Genomic DNA, 27,816 nt, shown 5'->3' with positions numbered 1-27,816 from the left:
GACAATAATTTTTAAATTTTTAATCAATTCTATTAGTTTACAACCACAAATTTTCTTATAGCCACGTGTCAATTTTATCCAAAAATATTATTTTACTGATTATAAATAAATATACTAATATTTCTTATTTTATAATATTTTCTGCATTATATTTGAATTTATTTAAAAAATTCTAATTATTTATTTTTCATATATATCACAGAAATATAACGTGTCAATTTTTTATTCATACAAAATTCGGTGGGACGTACAATTTTTTCCTTTCAGAAATTTTTTTCTTAAATTTATAAATAAAAAATATATCCATATAGAGTGCGGGTCCCGGTGGTTGGGGCCGGCGCAGGTCGGCGGCAAGTCGGCTGCGCTCTGGCAGGAAAAAGACATTTTTTTTTTAAATTATTACATGCTTTTAGGATAAGGTTGCTACAAATCATAAATCCCTATCCGTCTCAGCGTCTATCCGATACCGGATTCTTTCCTTCTTTCCTCGTAGCGATTCAACCGATCTCCAAGAAAAGGTAAAACCTTCTACTGTTTTCTTATCGTAAAACCCTAAAAAAAACCCCTTTTTTTTATCGTACGCGACGGAGACGACCCGATTACTTCTCCTATTTGCTTTCAGGCGCAAGGCTCCAAACGTGGAGGACACTCTAAAGCTGACCCATTGGGCCACTCAGGACGAGTTGGATAAAATATTTATGAGTTCGGTGAGAAGCGCCAGACGTGTTATTGAAGGAAAGCAGAGCTGCGAAGGAGGAGATGGCCATGGCGATGCCTTTGAGTTTGGCAACCTATATAGTGAACATGGTCTGGTCTTTGCTCGACGGCTGGATATCGTCTTGCGTTATCGTCGCCGACGAAATCGCTCGCGCTCTTCGCACGGGTGACATTGGCCCCTTTCCTATCGGCTGAAGCTTTTCTTCTCGTTTAGGTGCGCTTATCTACCTTTCTATGCAGTAAGAAAGATATTTCTTGTATCTACTCTTACCTGCAATTGGAAACCCTTACTGACTACCATGCGGAATTTCATTATTTGTTTTGTCTACCTGTGATTGGCAAGTTTGTGGTCATTCTGTTGGGCTTATTGACACTGCCTGTGGTTCTTTATATTGAGGATTTTTAGGATTACAAAGTTCAAACTTTTGATAAGTCCAATAATATAAGAGATCAGAAGGCAAATAAATAGAATTAAATAAGATTTTTAGGAACAGAGAAGACTAAAAAGTTATATTACAGAGCTAGTGTCCAAGGGGAGCTGAAAGAGAAGACTAAAAACTTAAAATGGCAAAGCAGCCTAGGCCTCAGAGCCTCCTTATTGAGAGCAAAGTATGAATGGCAAGTGCTAAGAGCACTATTGTGTGCTGAATCCGAATGCATTCGGAGACGAATCTGGATGCGCCACGTCACCGGATGCATGGGCCCGGTGACGTGGCATGCCCGAATTCATCTCCGAACACGTTCGGATTCCGCACACAATAATTTCTCCAAATAGAGAAGGTGAGTGATTCATGAGAGGATATGAGGCGCCCCAAGAGGAATGATTGCACTGAGATTAAAGAGGAACAACTGCACTAAGGCTGCAAGAAGTAATTGAGATAGTATCAAATATCAAGGTTGGACAAAGTGCTCCACAAAATATTCCTACCAAACTTGTTTGATTAAACACTGGGGCATGGATTCAACCTTATAACTTACACTAGATGAAATCAGCGTGGGATTTGTTTTAGAATTCCAATCAACAAGACAAGCCTAGCTTGCTCTTGGGATGGAGCTCTTTAAAAGCATTTGAAACTCCTTTCCTTTCTAGAGAAGATGCCTAAATCAGAATCTGAGTAATTTGTTAATGATATTAGAAGAAGATATATGAGAAGGAGTTGCTCACACTCCCCATGGTAACTATTGTTGGGGACTTGCTCTATAATGAACTATTGGCACTTGCTTTGTTCTCTATTCTTTATTGAACTATTGATTTTTCGCTTTATCTTTTCAAATTTTCAATTTTTTTGCTTTTTTTCCAACTTTCCAGCTCCTACATCCTGTGGTTGTGCTAATTTTATGCTGAAAGTTGATTTTGATTTTGTTTTAAACAGCTTTCTTTGTTCAAACGAATTAAAATAGATGAATGAGTTTTTAATGGGCTTTGTATTTATTTTTTAGAGCAACTCATTGAACAATATAATTATAAAAAGGTTTTCAGCTTTTCAGGAAGAGTTCCACAAGGGAAATTTCATAGAATGATGGAGTAGGTTTGCAAGAAGTAGTGGAGTTGATCCGGTTCCAAAGGTTCGCATGGGTTTTTACTATGCAGGGTCTACTGTTGTGTTATCCATCTTGTAAAGTGTTAGCATTAATCCACAGTTGAATGTCATTCATGTAACCTTATCTTCAATAGTCTGTTCTTTTCTTATTGTATAGTTTACTTTTTATTTGTCTAATGCTGCTCTTCATGTCTTATTTTGAGTACAATGATTGAGCTTGTATGAGTGCTACAATAATCAGAAGGTTTTATTAAATAACTTTCTGTTTCAAGACTTCAGATGCTCAAAAAACAAGAAAATTCATTTCTGTTTAGTTGCTTTGCGTGTAAAATATTGATGAAATTTGGCAGAGATGAGCCATACAATAGAACTGCATTCATGCATTTGACTGCTAGTTTATGTTTTTCTAGTTTCCGAGATCTGTATCCATGAGAATTTATTCTCTGTTTGAGGAGAAATTATTCTGTGCGGAGACCGGACGGGCAAGAACTATCCGAATTTGTTGTCCTTTATTACTAGTTTGTTGTGTTTTTACAAATACTCATTAAAGGGTAACAAATATGCAATTATGAATTCATTTTTTCTGAGTATTTGTTGCATTTTAACAAAATAGCATCAAAAGCGTAGCTAAAGTGAGGCAAATATCCAACTAATTGAAGATTTGATGTGCTTTTGTAAAATCACAGCAAATACTCAATAAAAATGCATTCATAATTTTATATTTGCTGCATTTTTGTTCAGCATTTACATATGCGCAGCAAAAGTGCAATAAAATGACAGCAAATTCAAATGGTTCTCGCCGTCTGATCCCCACACAGAATAATCTTCCCTGTTTGAGATGATTTTTTGCTACTTTATAATAATGGTCTAAAGCCATCCAAAAGAAGGCTTCACCATTCTTTTTTTTGTTATTGTTTATAAACTTAATAGTGAGATTTTAAAGTTGTATAAGATGATAAATATAAAATTTATCATTTCAATCATAGGAGAGAAGTTTCTCATATGTAGATAAGCATATAGTAATATATTATTATTTTTAGTATAAGAAAACATTAATTGTTCACACTTTTTTAAAAAAATTTAAATTTAAACATAAAATCATGGTCATTAATGTTAAATGTAAAATTTAAGATTATATGTTTTTATTAATTTTTATGAATATTTGATCATTGATTAAGTCCTATGATAAAAATATAAAACTTTGGATACCAAGCCCCTCATTAAAAATTATTGCACTTTTTATATGTTTTTTTTTTTATTAATTTTTACTCATATAATTTGAAATTTATTATATATGTGCTATTATATGTATTCAGCAAATTTTATTTAATTCGAGTACTTCAATATCATAAAATTAGCGAATCATTTGTCGACATCTGTATCATTAGTTTTTTTGTGATATATAAGGCTGAAGTGTGGCAATTGCGTGCGTAAAACCACTACTTTGGCAACCCCTATTGCTTTGCATCATCATATAACGAAATATTCATAAGAGCTGAAAGCGATATATGGAAGCTTATCTATAAGCCCAACAGAACCTGGGAAGCTAACAAGCGAGAATGGCCATAGAACATGATGATATGGTCCAGATACTTATCCTTTGAATTTGTATAGCTCTGCCCACTTATAAGTTGACAAGACGTTTGAGCTGAGTTGGGAATTTCTTTTCATTATCTGAACGGATAAGGAGGAATAATTATTAGGTGCGGAGTGCAGATTGGGAGAGCACCATCTGCACAAATATAGGATACCAAGCGGTACCTAGTGATACCCAGCGGTACCGAACGGTATCTAGCTGGATCTTATACTAGTGTGCAGGCGGGGAATTCTCCCCGTCTGCACTCCGCACCTAATAATTTCTCGATAAGGAGGTGAAGTATTTTTATCAGGATTTTTTTTTTTAAGGTCAATGGGCTTATCAGGATAAACAATAGCACCTCGCAATAATCTCATATAATTTTTCAGAAATACAGCAAAAGCCTTACTTGTTAGGTCTTCATTGGTGAACCTACCAACCGAGAAAGGCCAGCTTTTGGAAATATTCCAACCAAGAAGAATTGTCTCATCTATCTTAATTCACTAAGCCAACATGAAAAGTAAGTTTTACTCAATACAAAGTTATCTAGCCCTCTCTCTCATAAAATATAAAAAATGGAAAAAGGGCCAAAGTAAAAAACCCACAATCAATCAAGCTACAAAGCCAAACTTTATCCTCATTGGCAACAAACGGTTGTTTGATTTGTTGCAAAGAAGAAGTAAAATATTTCAAATGTAGAGACTTTAAATATATTGATATTTGGTTTGAAGTAAAAGGAAATGTAGGGTGTAAAATGAGTGCATTTTAAAGACACCAACTAGTTCATTTTAGGCGCATTTAGATTACCCCAGATTTGAACAATTTTCAAATGCATTACATATGCATCACCATTGTCACTGCCTGTTGACCGCCTACACCACCACCAGTCATCGCCACCAGCCTGCCCACATTTGAACAAGCTACAAGCCAAACTTGATCCTAATCATATGTCAAAAAGAAAGCAAATGAATAGTGGCATGTATCCCTAACTTGAACAAGCAACAAGTTGAAAGTATATCTCTACCTTCAAAAAGTCAATTTGATAAGAAGCAACAAATTGAAAGCATGGTCAGATCCCCCCTTGCTTCAAAGTAGGCAAATGCCCTCCCTCAAAAATATTTTTTTGCTCTAATATGCCACCATCTCGCCCGTGCCCGCCCATCTGACCAGCTCATCTATGCCTGCCCATCAGCTCGCATAAGAATATAATTTACAAAATTATCATGGGAACGATAAACCAAATACAATGTCAAATAGTAATAAAAAAAAACCAAAAAATATTCTTATCGCAAAATTACATGTCATCAAAATTGAGTTGTGGCTCCATCGTAAGCTCACAAGGCAAAGGACCAGGTTGATATCCACCATTGTTGGTTCGACAAGCCCCTCAAGCTGAACCACGAATATTAATCGCATGCACCATAAGTCCTCAGGACTAAAAACCCAGCTCACAAGTTATTAAAGCCGCTGTATAAGCTTACTAACCTGCTCTCCAAATTGGAATCAGAAAACAGCCTCCTTTCAAAACGCAGTGGCAAACTGTACGAATCAATCAATCTCCCTGGTCCAATCAAAGGGCTCCCATTCCTGGACAAAGGTGGCAACGGCTTGTTTCTGTTTCTCAGCTGGTTCTCTTCTCTGATGATGGTGCATTGTCTCCACAGGGAGGCGCAGCATGCCTCGGACTACATTCAAGCCAAAGCTACTAGGAAAGTTGCTATCATCATCAATGACATGGACAAAGCCTCTGTCCAGCCCAAATTCAACGTGGAAGTAGGAGAAGTTCTCAGGGATAACACTCCGTAAGTTCCCATTTGTTGGTATGACCTTCTTCATGTCATGCTGCCCCCACTCATCCTCTGCCTCATCAATAGCCTGCAAAAACATTCCAAATGTATCAGAGAACGTAGAATACATATGAAGGCTTCGGTTGGGACAGCTTTCTTTCTACTCTTAAAGCATTTTTTTAGTTCAAATTTTTTTAAATTTGAACTAAAAAACTGCTTTAAGAAGTAGTAAGAAAGCCGTCCCAAACGAAGCCTAAATGATAATACACAGTGATAACCAGCACAAAAAAGGTATGCATTGTCTACAGTAATAAAAATATTGACGCTGGTAGTTGGCTTAATAACCAACCCAGTGCATTTTAGGGATCTGCCTGGATAGCCTCCAGAAGGTAATAATAAGTCGAGAGCCCGCAGAAGAATTTTTGAGGGAAACTGTGCCCTATGTTTCCAACAATGGCAAATTGCATGCAGGTGAAATTAACGCAGGCCGTAACAATAAAATCAGGACTGAATCAAACTGCTTGATGATAAGGTGAAGACAGAGAAAGCATTATCAAAGTTTCATTAAGAATAAAAATGAACATAAACATCAAGTATATTATAGATTGAATCAAATTGTGAACTTTAATTACTTTTAAAGATGATGCAGAATGATAAATATTTTAGGAATTACGAGGGACATTAAAGTAATATAATTAATAAATTTTTATTGCAATCCTAAAGACTAAGGTAGTGTCCAAACTGGAGAAAAATATTTTGATATAAATTTTTAAGAACAAAATAGAAAATCAAGTAATAAATTAATTATAGGAGAATCAAATTTACGAGTCATAAAATTAAGTTATTGAAAGGGTATTGAGACATATGTTTATAGAAATCATCCTGATAATAGAATAATTTGGTTGATAATAGAAAGATATCCTATTTGGGGACTTTTACTCTAAGAATATTAATGAAATATATAAATAGTATTGAAAAGGTCCTCATATAACGTGTCTTGCTAAAAGTCATATGATTGAGAACACAAAATTTTGTTTTGATAAACATTTAGAAGAAAATAACCTAACAAAATATAAATCTCCTATAAAAGAGTATTTGTAAAAATGATTAAAAGGTTTCCAATAAAATTGTGTGTGTTATAAGTACTCAAAAGAGCAGCATGAAAAGAATCATGAAGCACATTATAGGCTGATCCCATAAAAAATGTTATGTTGTCATGCTTCTTAGGAGAATGAATAATGATAAAGCTTAAGATTTAGATAAGATCTTTATTGAGATTTACAATTATGGAACATATTTAGAGTAGTTTGATTACGAAACCATTTTATGAAATCTTAAAGATTAGAAGGAAATCAAATGATTGAAAAACAAATAATTGATGCCAGTATCTAAGTACAAAATGAATTTTTCTAGATGGTGGTAATTATAGAAGAATCAAACTTGAGTCAATATAAATTTGTGAGAAAGACTAAGTTATCATGTACCAAGCAAAAACACATCAATATCTGAATTTTCTGTCATGTAGATCTTACTAAGAAAACAAATTTTATGCTAAGGAAATTAATTCAGAAAATATAGAATAAATGATCCCATATAATTTCTATTGAGAGCATGAGTAAGCATATGATTTAGTGCCAATAAAATTTGATGTGTATTAAAGAAGAAAGTTGTGCCAAATACATGTTTAAGTTATTAAAAATGTCTGTGAAGCACCATTGACTAACATTAGCCATAGTGGCGTGGTCAAAGAGTTCCAAATCACAATAAGATTACGTCAAGCATCAACATTAAAGTTCACATTTGTGTGTTATTATGGAGATGCGGACAAGTGATGTTCAAAACAATGTAACATAATAAATGCTGTTTGAAAATGATAATTTTAATAGGTGAATATATGTTGAAATAAATAAATAATTAAATAAAGAAGAAAATCTTTATAAGATAAGAGGTTTATGATTAGTAGAAAAAAACTAAGTATATGACATACAGTTTTAATGGCATTGAAATTAATAACCATCAATCAAAGTAGCTGAGAGATTAGGTATTATCTAGAAGTGATATATTCAAGCATCCTGAAACTATTATAAGGAATAATATGTATAGATATGAGAAAATAATCTATTATTGAATGTATGCAATTAAAATAAATAACTTCTTTAAGAATATGTGATGAGAGAGAGTCAGGGAAACCTTAAATTTATAATAAAGTTCAGATAGGAAAAAAAAACTACATTGAAGAGCCACAATTATATCATGATGAACATAAAAAATCCAAACAACACTAGTGGCAAACATACCTTTTTGAAATACAATGGAGCTTGCTTTGCAATGTGAGAAGGAATAGGTATGCACTCAATTAAGCAATGTCGACGTTGCCTAGATAATCCAATAACTGTCTCAAGAAAGATGACATCCTTGTCTTGCTTAGAGAACATTTTTAAGAGACACTTCTTGAAGTTTCGAATTTCTTCCCAGACATTTTTGTCAATGGTTCTGGTAGCTGATTCATGCTGCATGGAAGGAAGAACAGCATAAGAGCTTTGTTATCGGTGGTCATTTTGATGCTTGCTGACAGAATAATAAAAAATAAATGCTTGCTTAAAACTCAATGCAAGTACGAAAATAAATAATGCAAGTGAGAACCTAATAGCATGAGTTGGATTTTTTTTTTATCTGCATAAATTGCTGATAAGAAATTCAGATAAAAAATTGTACTAAACGGTTTCAAAGCTATCAAGCATATTAACTTTTGAACATACCAACAAAGTAAAGCTTTCATGTACCAGGAAAATAATCATCACAAGTATTAATTGAGCCTTTGCAAAAATGGTTAAACATGCTGAACTGGAAAAGGTAATCTGGCAAGAAAGCATACACTTCTACCCTATATTGATAGTGACTACATATGATATGTTACAGCAACATGTGGGGAAAAGACAAGGTAAATACTGAACCGAAAAGTTTCAAGGGAAACTTGCCTGCAATGGCAGAATGCAGCAATGGCCTTGTAAAACAGGTTCCCAGTGTGGAAGCATCAAGTAAGTGAAATTTCCTATTGATACGACAAGATGTTTTGGTCTAGATTGGTTCTCAAAACAAAATTGACAGCGCTCTTTCTGAGTCAACATTTGTTTTGGTAAGATATTTTTATCTTCATGTGCATCATCCTTTTTCTTACTATGTTTTCTGCTGGGAGCTCCCTCATAAAAATCATACTCGTCATCTGCATTTCCAGACATGCTATATCTTCTATTTTGTACTATTTTCTGTGCAAGATGCTTATCACCATCATTCTCATGCTTCTTCCTTTCACCAGATAAGTGTTTCTCAATAAACCTGCAATTACAAAAGCCAATAAAACATCAATTATAACATCACTTGAATTGAGTCAAAAGTTCAGTTCTACAGAACTTGAATTAAATCAAAAACATGAAATTTCACGTCTCTTAAGAAAATGTCACCCGTATCTTACAATCTTACGAAAACGTCATTTAGGTCTTCTTTTTTTTTTTAAGTTTGATTAAAATTTAATACATAAAAATGGAAAAGCTAGTGCGTTAAAGCTCTATTTGAAACATTTTATTCTACAAAAGTTTCATTTATGCCCATTTCTGCTATAATGCAGGAAATATTTGAGATATATTCTACAGAAGTTTCATTCATGTCTTTGCAACTCTATAAACCTATCCATAAGGTTTAATTAGAAAATTAAAGGGACAGAAAAATTAATATGTTTGACTATTAATCCAAAAGGTTATTCACCACTGAGTTATAAAATATAGCTTGCTTGGTTGTTATGTTGTCAAAATTAAAGACAATAATATAAATTAGTATGGTTTTCTGCAATCTTTTAGGTACTTCAGACGATGAGGGGTTTTTTCTTAGCTGAGAGACTTGTTTGTCCATTTGTTCTTATAGTGTTTTTCTAAGGAAGGGATGCAGAGAAGTCCTGGTTCTAGAAAATTGTTTTGTATAGAAATAAAACATTTCATGCAATGCAGTGTGATGCATGCTACTCATTGTATTATATTTAGAAAATCATCAATCAATAGACAAACCTGCTACTTTTGCCTCCAGCTTCTTGTCGTATAGCCTTGGATCTTGCATTTGAATTCTCTACCAATAGATCCATGTGCTTCTGATTTACAAGAAAAGGAATCCAGATAAAGGTTAAGCATCGTAGGGAATTCAGTAGAAAGAAAAAATTAAGAGCAAAATTTTCATCTATTAGAATAGACTGGGTTTAGGGTAAGAACAAACCTTCAATCAATTATTCTCTGATACAATATTTTCAAAATTCAATTTTACAAACATTGTGAACATTTAAAATTTCTAAATATTTTTAGTACATGTTATGTCACAACTTCTCTAACATTATCTTCCCCTATCTACTATTTCTAGATTTACTGAACATGTTCGCTGCTTTCAACTTTTTTGCTTGTACCTCTTGTTGTCCCGGCAATTAGATTAGCTTAAACTATATATGACATTTTTGGTGGTCTACAGATTAAATGATTAATCATTCGACATCATGGAGTGATAATATAAGCAAAAATATTTTAAAAAATAGTTAACAATATACTTGCCAACATTTCAAAATACAACATTATTATAAAACAAAAACTATTTACAAAATGGGAGAATTTCTAGAGAAAACCATCAGCGAAAGGATAAGAACTAAAAGTCATAACAGAAATAATAACTTACAGAAAGGTTGTCAGCCTCCTCATGCTTTCCTTTCATTCTAAGCTGTAATACTTTTGCAGCTAGCTGATTGGAACTTACAGCCTGCATTTTAGTTGAAAGCAATTCGCCAAAATCTCTACTTTCAGAAGCTAAATCTTCCTCATTGATACTTTTTGCCTCTTTAGTTTCAGTGAAAGAATGGTCATGGACATAGGAATCCTCATTTTGCTGATTAATAATGCTATTCATAAAGCTACCATCATTAGAAAACTTATTTATGCAAGATATTGCCTCAGAGGCAAGAGAACTATCCTCCAAAGAAATCTTCTTAAAATGTTTGCTTCTCCACTGCAAATTGTCCTGCTTAGGCTTCTTCATATCAAGCTTCCCAGAAGACAAATGATGTTTATCCTGAGCTTCTTCTATATTACTTTGTCCCTTCTTTCTTTCTTTTATCGCATGCAAATGAGCATGAGCTGGGGCAGATCGATGAACTGCCACTGATGTTGCTAGTTCCTGCAATGAGCCCCATCGTTCTCCGACTACCTGCATATATAACACATATTGAGTAAAATTTTTACTTTATATTTGTATATGTACATTAAGATTTAGGCATGCCTCTTGGAGTGTTAGTCCTTCACGAGCAGCTTGTTCTTTTGCACGCTTCAAGGCTTTCAGTCGCCAACTTGCACCTCCATCGCCAACAAGTGAAGAAGAAAGAAGTTGGCTGGAACCACCAGCCGAGTTTAATGCATCATTGGGATACCCACTTCCATCATCTTGGAGATATGGATTTAGTTCTTTTGGATTCACTCTCTTCCCCTGGTAACATTTTAGTATTAAAAAAACTAAAACTAACATCCAAACAAAAAGTAAGATAAGTAACAAATTTTGTTTTGATTTTCACAAATAATGAACTAAGCATCCCATTGAAAGGTATGATGTACTTGAAACTGTTAAGTATGGTAGAATCAAATTTGTCAATTAAAATGGTGAACCAATACAGTAAATTGCCAAGAAAAAGTAATTTCAAGATATGTCCATATTCTAGCAAATAATGGATCAAAAGACTAGAATAGTATTTCAAGAGCAGCTAGAGGTGACTTGGTTAAATAATTGGGCATTTTTCTACCCAAAAAACAAGAAAGACTAACTGCTTATTTGTTTCCTAAAATCAATTTTAACACCATCAATATAGTTGTAACTTTGATATGTAAGTTTTCTTAAAATAACACAGCCCACATTGGCCTACTGGTTTGATGATTTAGCTCCAACCATAAGGTTTTGGAGTTAGAAGCCTAACGTATACAGGTGTGTGTTTGCAATTAAATTCTCTCAGATTCCCAAAAAAATACAATGAAAGACAAAATAAAAAGGCTCTTCAAAATAACTAACATGGAAAATGTTGATCTCTCTAATTATCACAAAGAAATTGCACATAACAAGATAGGTGTATAAAAATGTAATAAATTGTACCAAAAATACAAGGCAATCATAATTTCCAAAAAATCAAAATAGTAAGCGCTATAGATCATGATGCAGCAAAGCGCATCACATGAACTACTATTGTTGCAAGGTGCAACCAATCAAAATAGTATAGTGCAAGGCACAATTGGCAACCTATTTTGCTCTTCTAGGAAGATGTAATGAGAATGAGGCTATTTCAGTGCTTGAAGAAGATTTTGGTCATGTGGAAGATGATATTGATGAAGAAGATGAAGCTATTTTGTTTTATGAAGATGATAAATTAAAAGGATGGCTACTTTAGTTTCTATTTTTAATATTCCCAAGAGAATATTGGTGATTATATTTTTTATGAAATTTCAAACTCAAATATTTTGCATTTGTTCTAATTGTGTGTATTGCTACAGCCATAATAAATTCATTTGCCAATTAAACTGTTTTCTTTGTCATGACAGTTTATTTTCAATCTAATAGTATTCTATTACCCTTCACATATATTAAAGTAAAACAATCTTATCTTATAAACATCTAAAATTTTGTTTCCTTTTCTCACAGATTGCTCAATTATTAATAAATATTCATGATTCTCTTTTATTTGTGGAAGCTTTAAAATAGCATGCACCATATTATGGGCTATATGCTACGACTCTGGAGGACACTTGCATCATAATCACACTGTTGATAAATGTGCAAGGATAGAAGCAAAGATGATTTTATCGGTTAAGTGGAATTATATGAATATTAAGATAATTTGATAACAAGAAAAAGATAGGTGAATTTATATGAAAAGGGTGATTAATAATAAGGTAAAGATGAAAGATAAAGAATAGTAACATCAAATCTCACATTAGTGCAAAGGCAATATTCCAAAATACTTTCAAATCTCCCACCTGAACAAGGATTCTATAAGAAACAAATTTTCATTCATAAAAAAATAAATCAATATTCATCATAAGGATTCTTTTAGAACGTAAGATTCTCAATAACAACTACTAAAATAAATATAAGAAAATAATCATTACAAACCAAATGACACAATTGACTAAAAAATTCAAGATAATTGTTGAAACGATATCTATGTCAAAAGATAAACATAAGTACTAAATTAGCCGAAATCAAAAGCTAGATAGCGCCATTAATTCTCCCAAACTATAAATCACTCTAATCTCTAGAGTGAAAATAGCAATAAATCCTGAAGATCAAATTCTACATGGTATGAATTTTTTGGTTATGAGTGATCAGCCGGAGAGTGGTATTTCCAACAAGCTAGAGAATCATGCTATGGATAGGATACATCAATAAGCTCCAGAAGCAAGAATGTAAAGGCAAAAACTAAAGTTGCATTGACAAGATATAGTTAGAAAATCATTACTAATAAGGCATTTAAGCTCCAATAAGTAGTTTCATGTAGGTACTTCACTATTACCCAAACTAACAGGAACATGTGATATAGTTAGAAAATCATTACTTAGCATATCATTTAATTTCCTAAAATTAAATAGTAATGTACGTACATAAATAATAATTAATGCAGTAAAATATAAAGCACGATCAACAAGCTTTCTAGAAGAAAAGCTATAAGATGATTCCAACAAGTCAAAAGTTTAAGGAAAATTTAAACAAAAACTTTTAAGGTTTTTATAACATTAGTAAGTAAACAGACGTATCATGTAGGCAGAAAATCTATTTAAGAAAAGAAATTAAAAAAATTTCAAGATTAACACAATGAATTATGCACGTTTCAATTTGACAAGATAGGTAAAGATTTAAAACTATCATCATGCTTAAGCCCACGCATACATAAATGTAAAGTAGCATGCTCAATAAGATTCTTTTAATGAATTTATAAATAAAAAAAAACACACGCACAAAAGCCAAATCGATATATGGTTGGATAACTAACATAGTAATAATACCAACAAATAATTGCTTCGAAAGTTTATCAAATGGTACATAGAAACATCAACATTATAAGTTGATCAATTTCAGCTTAAAATTTAGATTCTATTTTCAGCTCAAAGTCCATAAGTTGATGTCTCGGTTGTACAATCTCCAACAAACATATCCATCTAATCACATGATTCTCATCACTACTCATATGCTCTTCTTTGTTTTGTAATGAAGTCAATTGTTCTACTAACCTAATCAAGGGTGCATCAAGTTGTTAATCTATCAAATGACCTTGACACTGATATAGACCACTTTAAATTTTATTGAATCTTATCATGACAATGATATATTGATAATGCTAATCAATAGAATATAGCCTCAAGTTTATTGTCATTTTGATAGGAAACACTTGTAGATCTCAAGTGTTTCCTATCAATCTTTGGAAAACAGCGAGAATTCTCCACAAAAATCCACACAAAACCACAAAAACAGTAGATAATTTGTATTATTTGATGAAAGAGAAATGGAAAATACCAAGATACAATTGATCCTCTATTCAAGAGGATGATTGATATCTCCCAATCTCTAGACACCGCTAGAGCCTAAAGAAAACCTAAGAGATCTCAAATTTCCGCCAAATTCAAGATGTCCTAACCCTAGGAAAACAAAGTATTTAATACATACAAATCAAAAGGAAATCTCTAAACAGTCCCTACATTCAATTTTCCTCCTAAACTTCCTCAAAATTCCTTCCTAAAATGGCTCCCGTGGACTTGCGGCTCGCGCATCTTGTACAGGAGCCAGAACTCCTTCACCCTTTCGAGCACGGGTCAATCCCGTCGAACCAGCTGGACCAGTCCAATGGACCGGTCTAACAATACTCCCCTACCAAAGATCCACCTTGAGGTGGAAATACACTCGTGTTCCCATGGAGGTGGTCATCCTTGAGGTGGCTGAAAAACCTTACCGAATAGCCGAATCAAGGGCTGCACTGAAACAGAAACATCCCCTTCCCTCCTCCAATCTAATCAGCTCCAGCCTATGTAGTTGCACAAGATAATCTTCCCCCACCTCTTGTATGTGTCCCTAACCATGGTCTTGAGTAATACCATAGCTTTGGATAACCCTGCATCTCCCCTTATAACCACCTTTTTCCCATCCACTATTAATTACATCGTGGTGCTCCCCAATTGTCCTTGGTTTGCCACAAGGTCTACAACCACTTCATCCTCAAGATGACATCAGTAATTTCTAACTCTAGTGGGAGAAAATCCTCCCTTACCTAAATCACCTGGATAGTCAACACCACTCCTCTACAGATCCCCTTACATTTCTCCACCTTTCTTGTACCCATAATCACCCCATAATAGCCAGTGTCCACCAATTTCACTACTAGTTGGTTGACGACCTGAGTGAAAATGAAATTATGGGTAGCCCCATTGTCAATCAATACAACCACCTCCATGCCTGCTATTTCCCCCTTCACCTTCATTGTATGATTCAAAGTGAATCCTACTACTGAATTCAGGGAGACCTCTGTCACATCCAGATACAACTTGTCACCCATCTCTCTCTCTCACCTCCCTCCTCAGTTTCCTCTCATCACAGACGATGAGAACCTGAAGAGTTCGATCACTACACCTGTGCCCTGGAGTATACTTCTCATCACACCGGAAAAATAACCCTTTTGCTCTCTTCTCCTGCAATCTCCTTCTCTATCAGCCTCTTGAAATTTTTCCCACTCCCTCCTCCTACTAGCTTATCCTTGGTGGTCTCATTAATGTTGCCTGATGCAGGCCCTTTGGGTGCTAGAAGAGTGGTCGTCGTCTTATAAGAGCCTCCTGAGTTGTTGCTCCAGGCTCTCTTCTTTAGATTCTTCTGATTTTCCACAATTTGTGCCAACTTCATGATCTACCCCAAGTCACTAGGCATCAGAACTTTCACTATCGCTCGAATCTCTGCCTTCAATCCCTTCATGAAGCTCCCTCCAAATACAATATCTGATAATCGCTCCACCCTACTGGCCAGGTGCTCGAACCACTCCTGGTAGTCTGCTACTGATCCCTCCTACACCAGAGCAAAAATTGCTCATAGAAATCTCCTCCCTGGTCGGTTTGGAAATGTTCTATTATGCAGTCCTTGAATTCCCTCCAGCTCCTGATAGGTCTCCTCTGGTCTCTCCATCGGTACAATCACAGTGCCTTCCCTTCTAAGCACAAGCCTGCCGCTGTCAGCTTATCCTCCTCTGTTAGCCCGTTGATGGCGAAGTACATCTTCACCTTATAAATTCATCCGTCCACATCCTCCCCTTCAAATATGGGCATCTTCAGCTTCCTCACCTTTTTATCTCCACCATTTCCCCTTACTCTTCCATAGCCTCCCCTCTCCCAATTATTAGGCCCTCCCCACGTCTCATAGTCTTCCCTTGCCCCTGCCACAGCCCAAACTCCCTTTGAATTCCCCCCTTCTTTCTTCAAAATCAGCACCTCGAGGGTCATAGTATCCCTCTTGGCATTCCCCATATCCACCTCCTTTTCTCCCCTCTTGGCATTCCCTGTATCCACCTCCTTTTCTCCCCTCTGGATAGGCTCCAGATGGGGTCTTCTTCTTTCTCCTTCTATGATTTCCACCTCATCTTCCTCCCTATGGATTTCAAAATTCGTGTTTTTCCCTTCCACCCCTTTTGCCACGGAAGCCACCATTTGGTTGTGGATTTTCAACATTTTCTTTATCATGTTCCAAAGATCGGCTATTTGTCCTTCCATGGAGGAAATCCTTTCCTCCACCGTTGTCTTGATTTGATTTATCTCAACTTCAAGCCTTTCTTCAAGTGCATCTACTTCTTTGGGTACTATCTTGATCCGAATTTTTGTAGATCCAAAAATTATGGATTTGGATTACAAAAATAGCAACTTTCTCCTTTCCCGGCCATAATTCAGCCGCAGGAATTCGCCAAAATCAGCCCACGAATGGTCCCAAGACTTACTCTTATACCAATTTGATAGGAAACACTTATAGATCTCAAGTATTTCCTATCAATCTTCATAAAGCAACGAGAATTCTCCACAAAAATCCACACAAAAGCAGTAGATAATTTGTATTACTTGATGAAAGGGAAACGGAAAATACCAAGAAACAATTGATCCTCTATTCGAGAGGAGGATCAATCTCTCTCAATCTCTAGACGCCTCTAGATACAAAAAAAAAAACCTAAGAGATCTCAAATTTCCACCAAATTCAAGATGCCCCGACCTTAGGAAAATAAAGTATTTAATTCATACAAATCAAAAGGAAATCTCTAAACAATCACTACATTCAATTTCCCTCCTAAACTTCCTCAAAATTCCTTCCTAAAACGGCCCCCATGGACTTGTGACTCGCGCGGCTTGTACAGGAGGCGGAACTCCTCCGCCCTTTCACGCACAGGTCGGTCCCGTCGGACCGGTCTAACACATTTGTACCCACATATATAGGCTCATATGTAGATTATAATGTATACTTTGGTGTTGGGGGCTTTCATGTAGGCTCTAGTGTAGGTTTAGATTCACAATTGAAGTTGATATCAAAATTAATTGTAATTTCATATGAGCTTTGGAATAATCTCTGATGAACATTCAAGTTCACAGTCAGATGTAGATTTATTTCCCTTCCAAAAATCTTTTTCAAATCTTAATCAGCATCAAAAGGAAGTTCATAGGTTTCACTAATTACAATGTCACTGACAAGACCAGCAATAATCATAGAGGGAATTGAATTGACAATTATGCAATAAGTTGTTTATTTTTAGAAATATTACGCAATAGTACTTCAAGAAAGAAGCTGACAAATAGGCAATAGATGGAATATGAAAAATCTAACCCTAAGGATACTAAGAAAATGTGTAATACTTATGGTGGAAAATAAATGAAGCGTGTTTCAAACTCTAGGCAATTCTAAGCATCATGAATTGTCTAAATCTCTTGAAATATGAAGTAATATGATACTTCATGCATCACTACTTGTCGAAGGCCTTCAATGAAATGATTTGGTAACAAAATAATTGTTGGCAAAATGATGTTGGGCGATAAACTCTTTATGTATAACAAATATATAATCAAATTATTGATATATTTTGATCAAAATTCTTAAATTTTATATAATTGAACAGTTAAAAAATAATGCTGAACATTGTTATTCATGGTTTCAATGTATGTTTCATATTAATCCATGCAGAACTTATTATAGTACCTACATACATTCTTTTAGCAAATTTAATTCTTTTGAGAACAGGCACATTGTAGCTTTCACAATATATATATATATATATATATAAAAGTTATTTATCCAATCAGAAAGTACATCAAGATTAAATCTCTTATTGAAAGTGGAGATGATATTCTTAAATTCATAGAATTCTTGTGGATATCATCTAATTATCAAAACAAAAAAGTATGATAATCCCTATGATTTCTTTGTTGATGCTGATAAGGTGGAGAATATATGTTAACAAGATTTACCTTGTAAATATTTGGGGATTTATAGCACCAACGTTAGATAATATGACAATTATGCACATGATCTACCTTACATTACTTCAAATTTTCAAGTTATTTACATAAAATGAAATATGACAACTATTATGCAGAAATGCAAAAGATGCAACTAGCAAAACATTGCAAAATGTTACTATATACATATTAACAAGCTAAATAAGTTCATTAAAAGACAAATTTTTCATAAGCAAGCAACTCAGTCCATAATAATAACAAGAAAATAATAAATCTTATTATTTTCTAGTTTTTATCAAGTGATTAGCAGAGTTGCTCTCTAAATATTGCTTTGGATGATGTAACAAATAATAGGTAATTTATGCAATAAAATTAATATTATTTCAGCAGAGCTTCATAAGCAAAGTTCTTAAGCATGCTATAAGATTTTTCAATCAACATAACTTTATAATCTAAACTTTGAAGTCAAGATCGAACACTTCAATCAACGAGGAATGGTGAGGTTTGTTGAATGTCTTAAAATTAATGCCTTTGAAAAATAATATATGAATCATTTGAGCCGAAAAAAGAGGGCACACGAGAAGATGGACAAAAAAGTAGATGAAAGAAGTTGCTATTTTGGAAGGAAGCTACTTACAGACCTATTGCATCCTTTCTTCTTCACTTATTTCCCTCTAGCTTTTTTTTTTCTGGAAAAAAAATATTCCAGGAACTATTGAGAGGATTGATTTCTCCTGGTCTTCAGATGTATGCTTAAGAGGGAGTGTCCGGATGATTGTTTCCAATTTCAATCTAAATGGAATTGGTCAAGGTAAGTTTCTTGGATGTTTTTTAGTTTTGAATTAGAATGGGATATGGCTGTGGATCCTAAGGTTATAAAATTGTTTAAGAATATGTTGGATATTTGAATTTTAAGAGATTTGGGTAGATGACGATTTTGGGATGGAAATTGAGAGTGCTATAAATAAATTTTAAAAAAAAATGAGTGATGTGTTGTATGAGTTGTAGGACGTTACTGGAGGCGGATATAAAGATCATTCCCAGAGTAGACTGTTGGCCAAAAAAGAATGAAATTAGGTGTGTATGCATGGGAGAAAAAAAAAAGTAACATAAGCATAAAAAATTAAAGAAGATGAAATGATTCAAGAAAACCTTAATATCATTTGAATTTGGGGTAGCAATCTATGCAACAAAATCAAAGCTCTAATGCCTCTTTGAAATTGGTTAAAAGGGCTTTGGGTGTTACTGTGAAGAATTGCATCAATTAAAAATGCAAATTAATAATAAGGAAACATTAAATTAGATGAAATGAATGATCGAAACATAGGTAAAGAGAAAATATTAAGAATATTAACCTGAAGTTTCACACTCAGACAAGAGCATGGCATCCTGGAAGATTTTCATGTCTTACACATGATCAAAATTTTCACATTGATGGCACATAAATTTTCATTCATAGGTGATCCAACAAATATTTTAATATTCATCTTATGATTCCCCAATAACAAATTAATAAATTGAGGACAAAAAAATAAACCTAAAAGAAATAAATGAATATGAGCACGTCTCACAAAATGACTCAAATAACCTATACAATTGTTGAGATGAATCCGCCCTATGAAATAACATTAAAGGAATGAGTTAAACTCTAGTCACCAAAATTGCTTAGGTTCATCAAAATGTCTATGAAACACTGCAATGCAAATAATGAATATTCCATGTTCTGTATTCAGCATGGTATCCTTCACATTGCTTTAACCTCTATTTATTATTGGAGATGCATTTATTTTGCTTGGCACACATGAGCATATTTGTAGTAAGCATTAATCATGAGTTGAAATTTAACCAAAAGAAAAAAAAAATCCATCTCATGCAAACATTTTAAATCAAATGAAGCTTAGTGGAAAAATGTAATTATTGTCAACAAAGGATTTTTTTTCGTTCAATAAAAGCCCCAGACAAGTCTTAAAGTAGATCAACAGTTCAAATAGTTGGCAATACAACATCAAGCAAAATGTGGATAACCATCATAAAGTAGAAACAAATGAAGTATCTACCACAAAACTTTGGACTCCACAGCTCAAATTCTACAAGATAAAAAAAGGGTTAAGCCAATCCCCATCTCCATCAATTCAAAACAAAATTCCTGTTCTGCAGACATATGGATGTAATTTCTTTATTTCCATACAGTAATTGTGAGTATGCCCCCTGCACCCCTGCCAATACACCTTCAAAAAATTTACCAATCCTAATCTTTCAAGTGATTATAAGATATGAAATGCAACAGATAAAAAAACTTAAAATTCACAGGATAAATGTGCTTGGTAGGGATGGTTTTACCTCCTCAACTTGGTGCTCCTCCTGCTTGATTTCAGTTGATGCTGGATTACCATGCAGGCTATTGCCAGCTTGAAGCATCCACTCAAGACCCATCTCTTTTCTCGAAATCCCAATGTTTTGATCAATCATATAATCAGTATCACCATCTGCCAAGAAAGAGAAATGCCGAAATTGAATAGGAAAAAAATCCAAAATCAATAAGACTAATTCATGAATATGTACCTAAGCTTTTCTTCTCATCCACAGCACCACTTTGATCCCCTTTCTTTTTACCAACCCTATCCCTTTTTTTTCTACCATCCCTCTCATGTCGAGAACTTTTGTCTCTACTTTTGGATTTTCTATCCCCTTTATCAGAATGACTGCTGGTTACTCTCTCAGAGGAATCAGAATCAGCATCCGAGCAACTCCAACTCCCACTCCTCATCTTCTTGCTGCACTTTCTTGTACGCCGCTCATCCCTCTCAGAGCTCTCATCAGACCTATCGCGGCGGCGGTGCTTCTCCTGTTTCCTATTCATCTTCTTCTGCTTGTCTGCGCTCGAATTATCCTCCTCATCCTTCACCACATTAATTAAAAATAAATATAGAATTACAGAAAACAAAAGAAAGAAAGAAAAAAAAAAAAAAAAAAAAAAAAAAAAAAAAAAAAAAAAACTCGAGGGTAAAGAGTGGGCAGCATTATGTTACCTCAAGAAGCTCCTCTCGTGGAATAAACTTAACCCCAGACAACATCTTCAGAGGTAGTTCCGCACATCAATTTTGTATGGACGATATAGAAGTTTTGACCGTATTGCCTGAAATCCCGTTTCACATTAATCTCTACATCTTAGGAAGCCGAAGCAGCAATGAAGAAATGGCGATAAGGATAAGCTAACCCTAGACAGGCCTAAGGCTCTAGGAAGATCATAGAAAAAGACCAAAAGAGAAGATAAATTATGGAGATAGACAAGAAATGGCAGAAAAGAATACCGCCAACCCCTCTCCCAACTCCGTTGTCCTTCAGCTCTAACTTACAGACTCCTCTTCTCCTTCGCACGCCTCCGGTCCTGTCGATGCCTTCTGCAGCGATCCCTCTCGACTTCCTCCCAATTTTAATAGTCTCGCGAGTTCCCGGAATCTGGAGGCGATTATTGAGTTTCAGAAATTTGGGCTGGGGATCTACAATCTGGGGAGCAAGACGACGTCTCGGCCATTTAGGCGTCAGACATGCTTATGTATTTTGTTGGCAATTTTAAGATTTTTAAAAGTAGTAATATTGGTTGGTGTTAATTAATAAAAAGGAATCTATTTTAAGTTTAAATAAGTTTAAAAAATAGAAAAAAAAAATTATAAAGAACAAATACGAATTTAATTATTCAATTTCAATAAAAATCTGAACTTCATTATTTCCTATTTTTGACCTGAAACCAAATTTTAATTCTCCGATTTCTATTAATTTTTACTTTTTTTTATTTACTATTCAATTTCTATAAATTCTTAAATTTTTTTTTCTGAATTTTCTTATTTGAAGAGAAATCTCAAAATAAAAATAAGGTTTTTTAAAAAAAACAGAATCTTAATCTAGCTTTAATAAAGAACTTAATTCAAAAGCCAAAATTTAACTATAGGTATTTAGTGATTTATTTCAAGTTTCTTGATTTTGCTTTTTAAAAGTGTTTTATAATTATTCTCGAAGAAACTATTACTGCTCGTTTTACCTTTTGTGTAAATTATAACTATTGTGGTAGAATTTTAAATAACTTAATGTACTTGCTTATTAATTTTTTTATTAAAATAAATTAATAACTCTAATAAAATTAATGAATAAAAAAATTCTTATCAAACAATAGTTTTATTTTAAATTATTTAAAAATTAAAAAAATTATATTATGGTAGTAAATATTAACAATATAATTTGTTTTACAAATAAAATTTTGTTATATCAATTAATAAAAATTTTGTTTGAAAATAAAATTTTGTTATATCAATTAAAAAATAACTTTAATTTTAAAAATATACTACAATTAAAAAATAAAGAGAACCTGGAATATGAAAATGCCATAATTTTTTAATTAAGGAAATTCGATTATTGAATTAAGTTATAATTAAAAAAACAAAAAAAATTTTGGATTAAGGATATTTGGTTTATCAAGAAACTGGAGTATGAAAATCCGATTTCTTAGATTAAGAAATTCTAGTTTCTTAAGAAATCAGATTTTTATGTTCCAGTTTCTTTTCAAAACAAAAAAAATTAAGAATTTATAGAAATCGTGAAGTAAATAAAAAAGTTAAGAATTAATAGAAAATGGGGAAGTAAAATTCAGTTTCCGATCAAACTAGAAATCTAAGAATGAAGTTTCTGTTTCTATTGAAACCGAATAATTAAGTTCTGTATTTGTTCATTTTTTAATTTTTTTTCTCTTAATTTGCTCCGTAAGCTAATTTAAATTTAAAACATGCTCCTTTTTATAAAATGCTCTTAAATAAAATGAAATCGGGAAAAATGAAATCAACTCGCCAAAAGAGATAACGATCGAAATATGGAAGTCACACTGCAATTCGCTAAATCACGGGATTTAGTAAATCCCGAATTTAGCGTAGAATGAGGGTGAAACAGATTTAAGCTTCTGTAATAATAGTCAGACTTCAGAGTTTCAATCACTCTCTGTCAGCAGTGCTTAACTGCTCTTCGCCTTCACACGTCGTAGGATAGGTCAATTCATTTGCTTAGAGAGCTCCCATCTTGAAATTTTTGCCTCTTTTGTCATCACGAACACATTCGAAAACTTTACATTTCTAAAAAAATTACATGGATTTACATAAATATCATTATATATCATGTTATCTTATATCTAATACTTAAAATTTTAGTATAAAATATATCACTTATATATTTCATTCATACTACTCATATCATTCTATAAATTTTAATATTTCATTCATTTCACTTATCTATGATCTATGGATAATAGGCCTGAAATATTAAATTTTTTAGTGTTAGATAAATAGCAATATATAAAGTGCTATATAAAAATTGAAGTTAATATAGCACTTTTTGGATTGAGCCATCTCTCAGCCTAAGCTTAATTAAACCCATCCAACCCCTCCATTGGGTGGCCCTAGGTCCAATACATCTATCATGGCCAGCCCAACCCTTGGGTTGACTTGGGTCAAGACTTAGGCTAGCCCAAAGCTTCCAAAATCACTTTGACTTTAACAATTTCTCAGCCCAGATCAACTCAGACCCAATTGGCACTTGCGTTGGGCTCTCCTTAACCTAATACATCTTTCATACCAAGCTCAGGCCCCTGACCTAACTTGGGTATGACCCAAATGTATCAAAAAATGGGTTGTCCTGAGCCATGTTAGGTAATTTGGCCACCCCTTGGCCAAGTCAGCACATAGTTGGGTTCACTTTAATCCTACCTACCTCCCCTATCAAGCCCAGGCCCTAGCTTGACCCATGTTGAGCCCAAATCGACCCAAATCATACATGTTTGGGTCAACCCGAGCCCATCTCCTCAATTGGACTCTCTCATACCCAATTTGAACCCATGTTTAAACTCCCCCTATCTTAGAGCTCTCTTTCCATATCAGTCTGACCCAGCTAGTGGTCGGCAGCGACCGAAGCAAATGGAAAACCAGCTCAAATTGTCCCCCTTCACGAGCCATAGCTAAAAGTCTCCACAAGGCCTGAGTTTGCCTCCTTTTAGTTCAGATGACTCCACGAGGTTTTCCCCTGCCGCCTGGAAGCCATCTAACGATCGCCCTGATCAATCCGGGCCATCCGAGCTCGTGGGAGGCATTTGAATAGGGCAGCTTGATCCAGACATCCCCATTCACATCCATCCTTTCAAAATCACTCCCCATAGTTCCCTGAGCAATTTTCTCTTGAACCCTAGCTTTGTTGCTATTCCCAACACTCGTTACGAGCAAACTCCGATGAAAACTCTCTGCCCTCCGCTCGAAGTCATACTTTTGATGGCTCTCCACCTGAGGCGTTTGAAGGATAAGTGCTCGCCATCATGACCTTGAGCTTTTTGATAGAAAAACCCATTCATTGGGGCTTTCTAAATGGTGAGATTCCCTTCCCGAGCTCCTAGCTATGTGGTGATGGTCGAATGTGAAATAAACTGTTAACCCACTGGAATCCAACCGTTGGATTGACAGTCTACCTTGTCCTAAAGCTTTCTGTGAGGTTTGATGGAGTTTCACCGGTAGGATTTTTTGGATCACGCCAGAAAAGCACTACGGTCTTGGGTAGCCACGGGAGGTTGAAGATATAATCATGGCCATTGATTTAGATCAACGAGTCGATTTAGATCCAGTAGTTCCGGAGACTTGTTGATCTCAGTCGTCAGATGCACGATTCGATGACTGGTTTTAATCGCCATTCACATAGTTAGCACACAACCATTGGCCTACCAATTGGAGTGTGTCACATGTAAAAGCACAATCCGACTGTGTAAATCCTGATTTAATTAATTAAAAAATCACATAAAACTTCAAAAAATCATCTCTTAATCCCTTTGGCCGAATTAGGTGTTCTTAGGCTCATTGGAATATCTCAAAGAGATCTTCAAAAGCTCTAGGGTCTCAGGCCTTGATCATGTACGTGTTAATCTTAATTTCCATTTGAATGTTTCCCATGTTTATGTAATTATATGTTTGATTGAAGTCACCATAATTTGAGACTTTTGGGAATGAATTTGGGCATGTCTATGACATGTACAAAATTTCCCTCTTCTGTAAAAATACAGAAAATTTCTGTGATAAAAAAAAAAAAAACCGGATTCCATAAAATATATTTGCTTGCAAGACGATCATCCCTATTTTCTTTCGCCACAAAAGTCCCTCTTCTATCAGATCTGAGAACTGCCGGAGCGCCAAAATTCCCATGTTCGAGAAGATCCATTGGCCCAACCACCAAAATCCACAGTTCCAGCCTCTGATTTCTTGATCTTTCCCACCAGGTACCCAATCTCATAAAGAAGAACATCCATGGCGTGCCTCGCGCTCTCCCTCCAGCCTGCTAATGGTCCTGACATCCTCCTCCAGACACGGGAATGGTTTCCACCAACTCGCGCTCTCGCCGCCCTCTCTTCGTTCCGCCAGACCCGCCTCGCCTTCGCAGCTTCCTCTGCTGCCTCCTCCTCTTCTGGCCACAACAAGATCTCAGCTTCTGCCTCGGTGGCCCCTACCCTCACGGAAGACCTAGACTCTGCCATCGGCGATGATCCGCTCGCTGCCTCCAGTGGCCAAGTGGTGGTCGGTATCGAGAGCAAGTATCGGGTAGTGTATCGCCTCGTCAACGGCATCTACGTCCTCGGTATCGCCACCATCGACCGCGCATCCGACGGCGGCCTCACTAACAATGTCTTCGAGTGCATCAACACCGTCAATCAAGCCGTCAGCGTAATCGTCGCTGCTTGTCGTGGCGTTGATGTTACTCCTGAGAAGCTCCACCGGAAGTACCCCGAGATCTACATGGCTTTGGACATCGTCCTCCGCGGCGTTGGAAGCGTGCGCCTCGCCGCCATCCTGTCCTCTATTCACGGAGAGAGCATTGCGAAGATGGTGCACACAGGCATCGAGTCGGAGAACCGCATCCGTGGTGCTGACACTTGGTCAGGTGCCGCCGAGGGCCTCTCAGCCGAGCGTCGCGCCAATCTCGAGGCCTTCTCATCTGCTTCCTTTGAGCTCCCGCAGGAAACCCTGGCCGCCGGCGATGAGGTTGCTGCGGCTATTGCGCCTGTAGCGCAGCTCACCAGCGAGGAACAGCAGAAGGAGCTGCCTGCTGAAGAGGCTGTGGAGGAGAAGGATCCGTTTGCTGCAAGCGATAAGATAAACAAGCCGGAAGAGGCGCTTGTGGGAGGGTTCAAGAAGGCCCCTAATTCTGCAATAAACGCAGCAGATCCAGCTGCAGCCCTATCCGGCCTTGAAGTTATGGTTTTGCCACAGGCAGAAGCCACTAAGTCTACCTTCATTGGGGTTGAAGGCTTCGAAGGGGAGTACGGTGGGATAGAGTTCAGCAACGAGGAGGCATCCTTATCCGAGGCATTTGAAGGATTCGACAATGCTTTTGGCGGAGGCCTTGATGCATCAGAATTTGTCACCACAAAGAAGACTCCCAAGCCGCAGGGATTAGGTGGGCTGGAGTTCTTGGCTACCAGTCAGGGACCTCCTCCAGCTCAAGCTGCTGGAGCGGGCACGCCTCTAGAGAACCTTCTGGTGGAGAAGAAGAAAGAAATGTCTGGCCCAGAGATGAACATCGTGGAAGAAATCAATGCTGAGTTCAGGGAGTCTTTGCTTGCTCGAGTTGGCTTCAAAGGAACAGTTATTTTAAGAACAATTCCTCCAAAACAATCGGCTGGGAAGGAAACTGAGTTCTCTTTCCGCTTGGAGGGTACCTCCAGAATCAAGAGGGCTGTCATGATGAGTTCATGCGTAAGCAGTTTAGGAAATGGAATGTTTCATGTCAGAACTCATTCTAAGGAAGAACCCATTCCAATTCTGAAGTTTAGCCTTCTACCCCATCTCACTCCTCTACCCCTGAGGCTAAGGTTAATCAAAAGGCACAGTGGAACCTTGCTTTCAGTAATGATACAATATGCTTCTAACCCTGAATTACCTGCTTCTTTATCTAATGTTAAGTTCATTTTGAAGTTGCCTGTTGACCCAACACTTCTTAAGGTTTCCCCAAAGGCAGTCTTGAGCCGTGCTGAGAAAGAGTTGACATGGCACATCCCTGACATTCCCCTGAAGGGACCTGCGGGGAAACTGAGAGCACGGATGCCTGTTGATCTAGATTCTTCAGAGGGTGAGGTTGAAGTTCATGCATTGGTGAAGTTTTCTTCGCAGGGAGCGTTGACCTTGTCTGAGGTTTGTTTGAGACCAGTTGCTGATGGCATTGCACAATTTAACGAGGTTAGCCATACTTATCAAAGTGGAACCTACCTGTGTAATTGATGCTGATCGAAGTTTTTAATGTTTTCTCATTGGATTGTATCGAATTCCTTGAGACTGTTTTCTTTCTTCTTGTTTCAGTGTTGAGAAATTGATTTGGTAGTGCATGCCATAGCTTGTGATTACAGTAGATAATTAAAGTATCATTCATTCTTCTGCTTCTTACTTCTAGTATCTTCTGCTAGTAAATCCTATATGCAAATCCATCTGAGTTCTGATGAAGTATCATTATTTGCAAAACATTCCTTACTCATTATAAACTTGTAGGTTTACATGTTTCACATGAATATCAACAATTTAAAGGAATTGGAGTATGGATGTTCTTAACATATGCGAAGGAACCATTTCATGCTTGTATTTTTGTTTATTGTCTTTGGTTTC

The 27,816-nt window shown here is 35.7% G+C and overlaps 3 protein-coding genes across 4 annotated transcripts; 2 read left to right on the top strand and 1 right to left on the bottom strand.

Annotated features, from left to right (window-relative positions):
* Nucleotides 1-423: 423 nt before the first annotated feature.
* On the top strand, nt 424-2,571 carry LOC110111999. Of its 2 annotated transcripts, none has more exons than XM_020844073.2 (3): nt 424-518; nt 623-931; nt 2,206-2,571. In XM_020844073.2, the coding sequence occupies exon 2, from the start codon at nt 760-762 to the stop codon at nt 910-912; it is 153 nt and encodes a 50-aa protein (XP_020699732.1). In that variant the 5' UTR covers nt 424-518; nt 623-759; the 3' UTR covers nt 913-931; nt 2,206-2,571. The 2 variants fall into 2 exon arrangements, with proteins under 2 accessions (XP_020699732.1, XP_020699731.1); XM_020844072.2 differs by having other exon boundaries at nt 2,198-2,571.
* Nucleotides 2,572-4,315: 1,744 nt separating this feature from the next.
* LOC110111991 (CWF19-like protein 2) lies at nt 4,316-21,670 on the bottom strand. The gene is made up of 13 exons (XM_028700453.1): nt 21,460-21,670; nt 21,178-21,284; nt 20,711-21,047; nt 20,489-20,634; nt 10,926-11,129; nt 10,329-10,853; nt 9,680-9,759; nt 8,600-8,957; nt 7,919-8,131; nt 5,320-5,709; nt 5,133-5,226; nt 4,859-5,015; nt 4,316-4,773 (listed from the first exon to the last, which is right to left on the bottom strand). The coding sequence occupies exons 2-10, from the start codon at nt 21,220-21,222 to the stop codon at nt 5,383-5,385; spliced, it is 2,235 nt and encodes a 744-aa protein (XP_028556286.1). The 5' UTR covers nt 21,223-21,284; nt 21,460-21,670; the 3' UTR covers nt 4,316-4,773; nt 4,859-5,015; nt 5,133-5,226; nt 5,320-5,382.
* Nucleotides 21,671-25,291: 3,621 nt separating this feature from the next.
* LOC110111997 lies at nt 25,292-27,600 on the top strand. Its single transcript, XM_020844070.2, has one exon. The coding sequence runs from the start codon at nt 25,471-25,473 to the stop codon at nt 27,436-27,438; it is 1,968 nt and encodes a 655-aa protein (XP_020699729.1). The 5' UTR covers nt 25,292-25,470; the 3' UTR covers nt 27,439-27,600.
* Nucleotides 27,601-27,816: the final 216 nt, after the last annotated feature.

Source organism: Dendrobium catenatum, unplaced genomic scaffold (assembly GCF_001605985.2).
Source record: "Dendrobium catenatum unplaced genomic scaffold, ASM160598v2 fragScaff_scaffold_1521, whole genome shotgun sequence".
Taxonomy (NCBI): domain Eukaryota; kingdom Viridiplantae; phylum Streptophyta; class Magnoliopsida; order Asparagales; family Orchidaceae; genus Dendrobium; species Dendrobium catenatum.
Note: the sequence above shows the minus strand (reverse complement) of the source record. Positions and strands in the feature narration are given on the sequence as shown.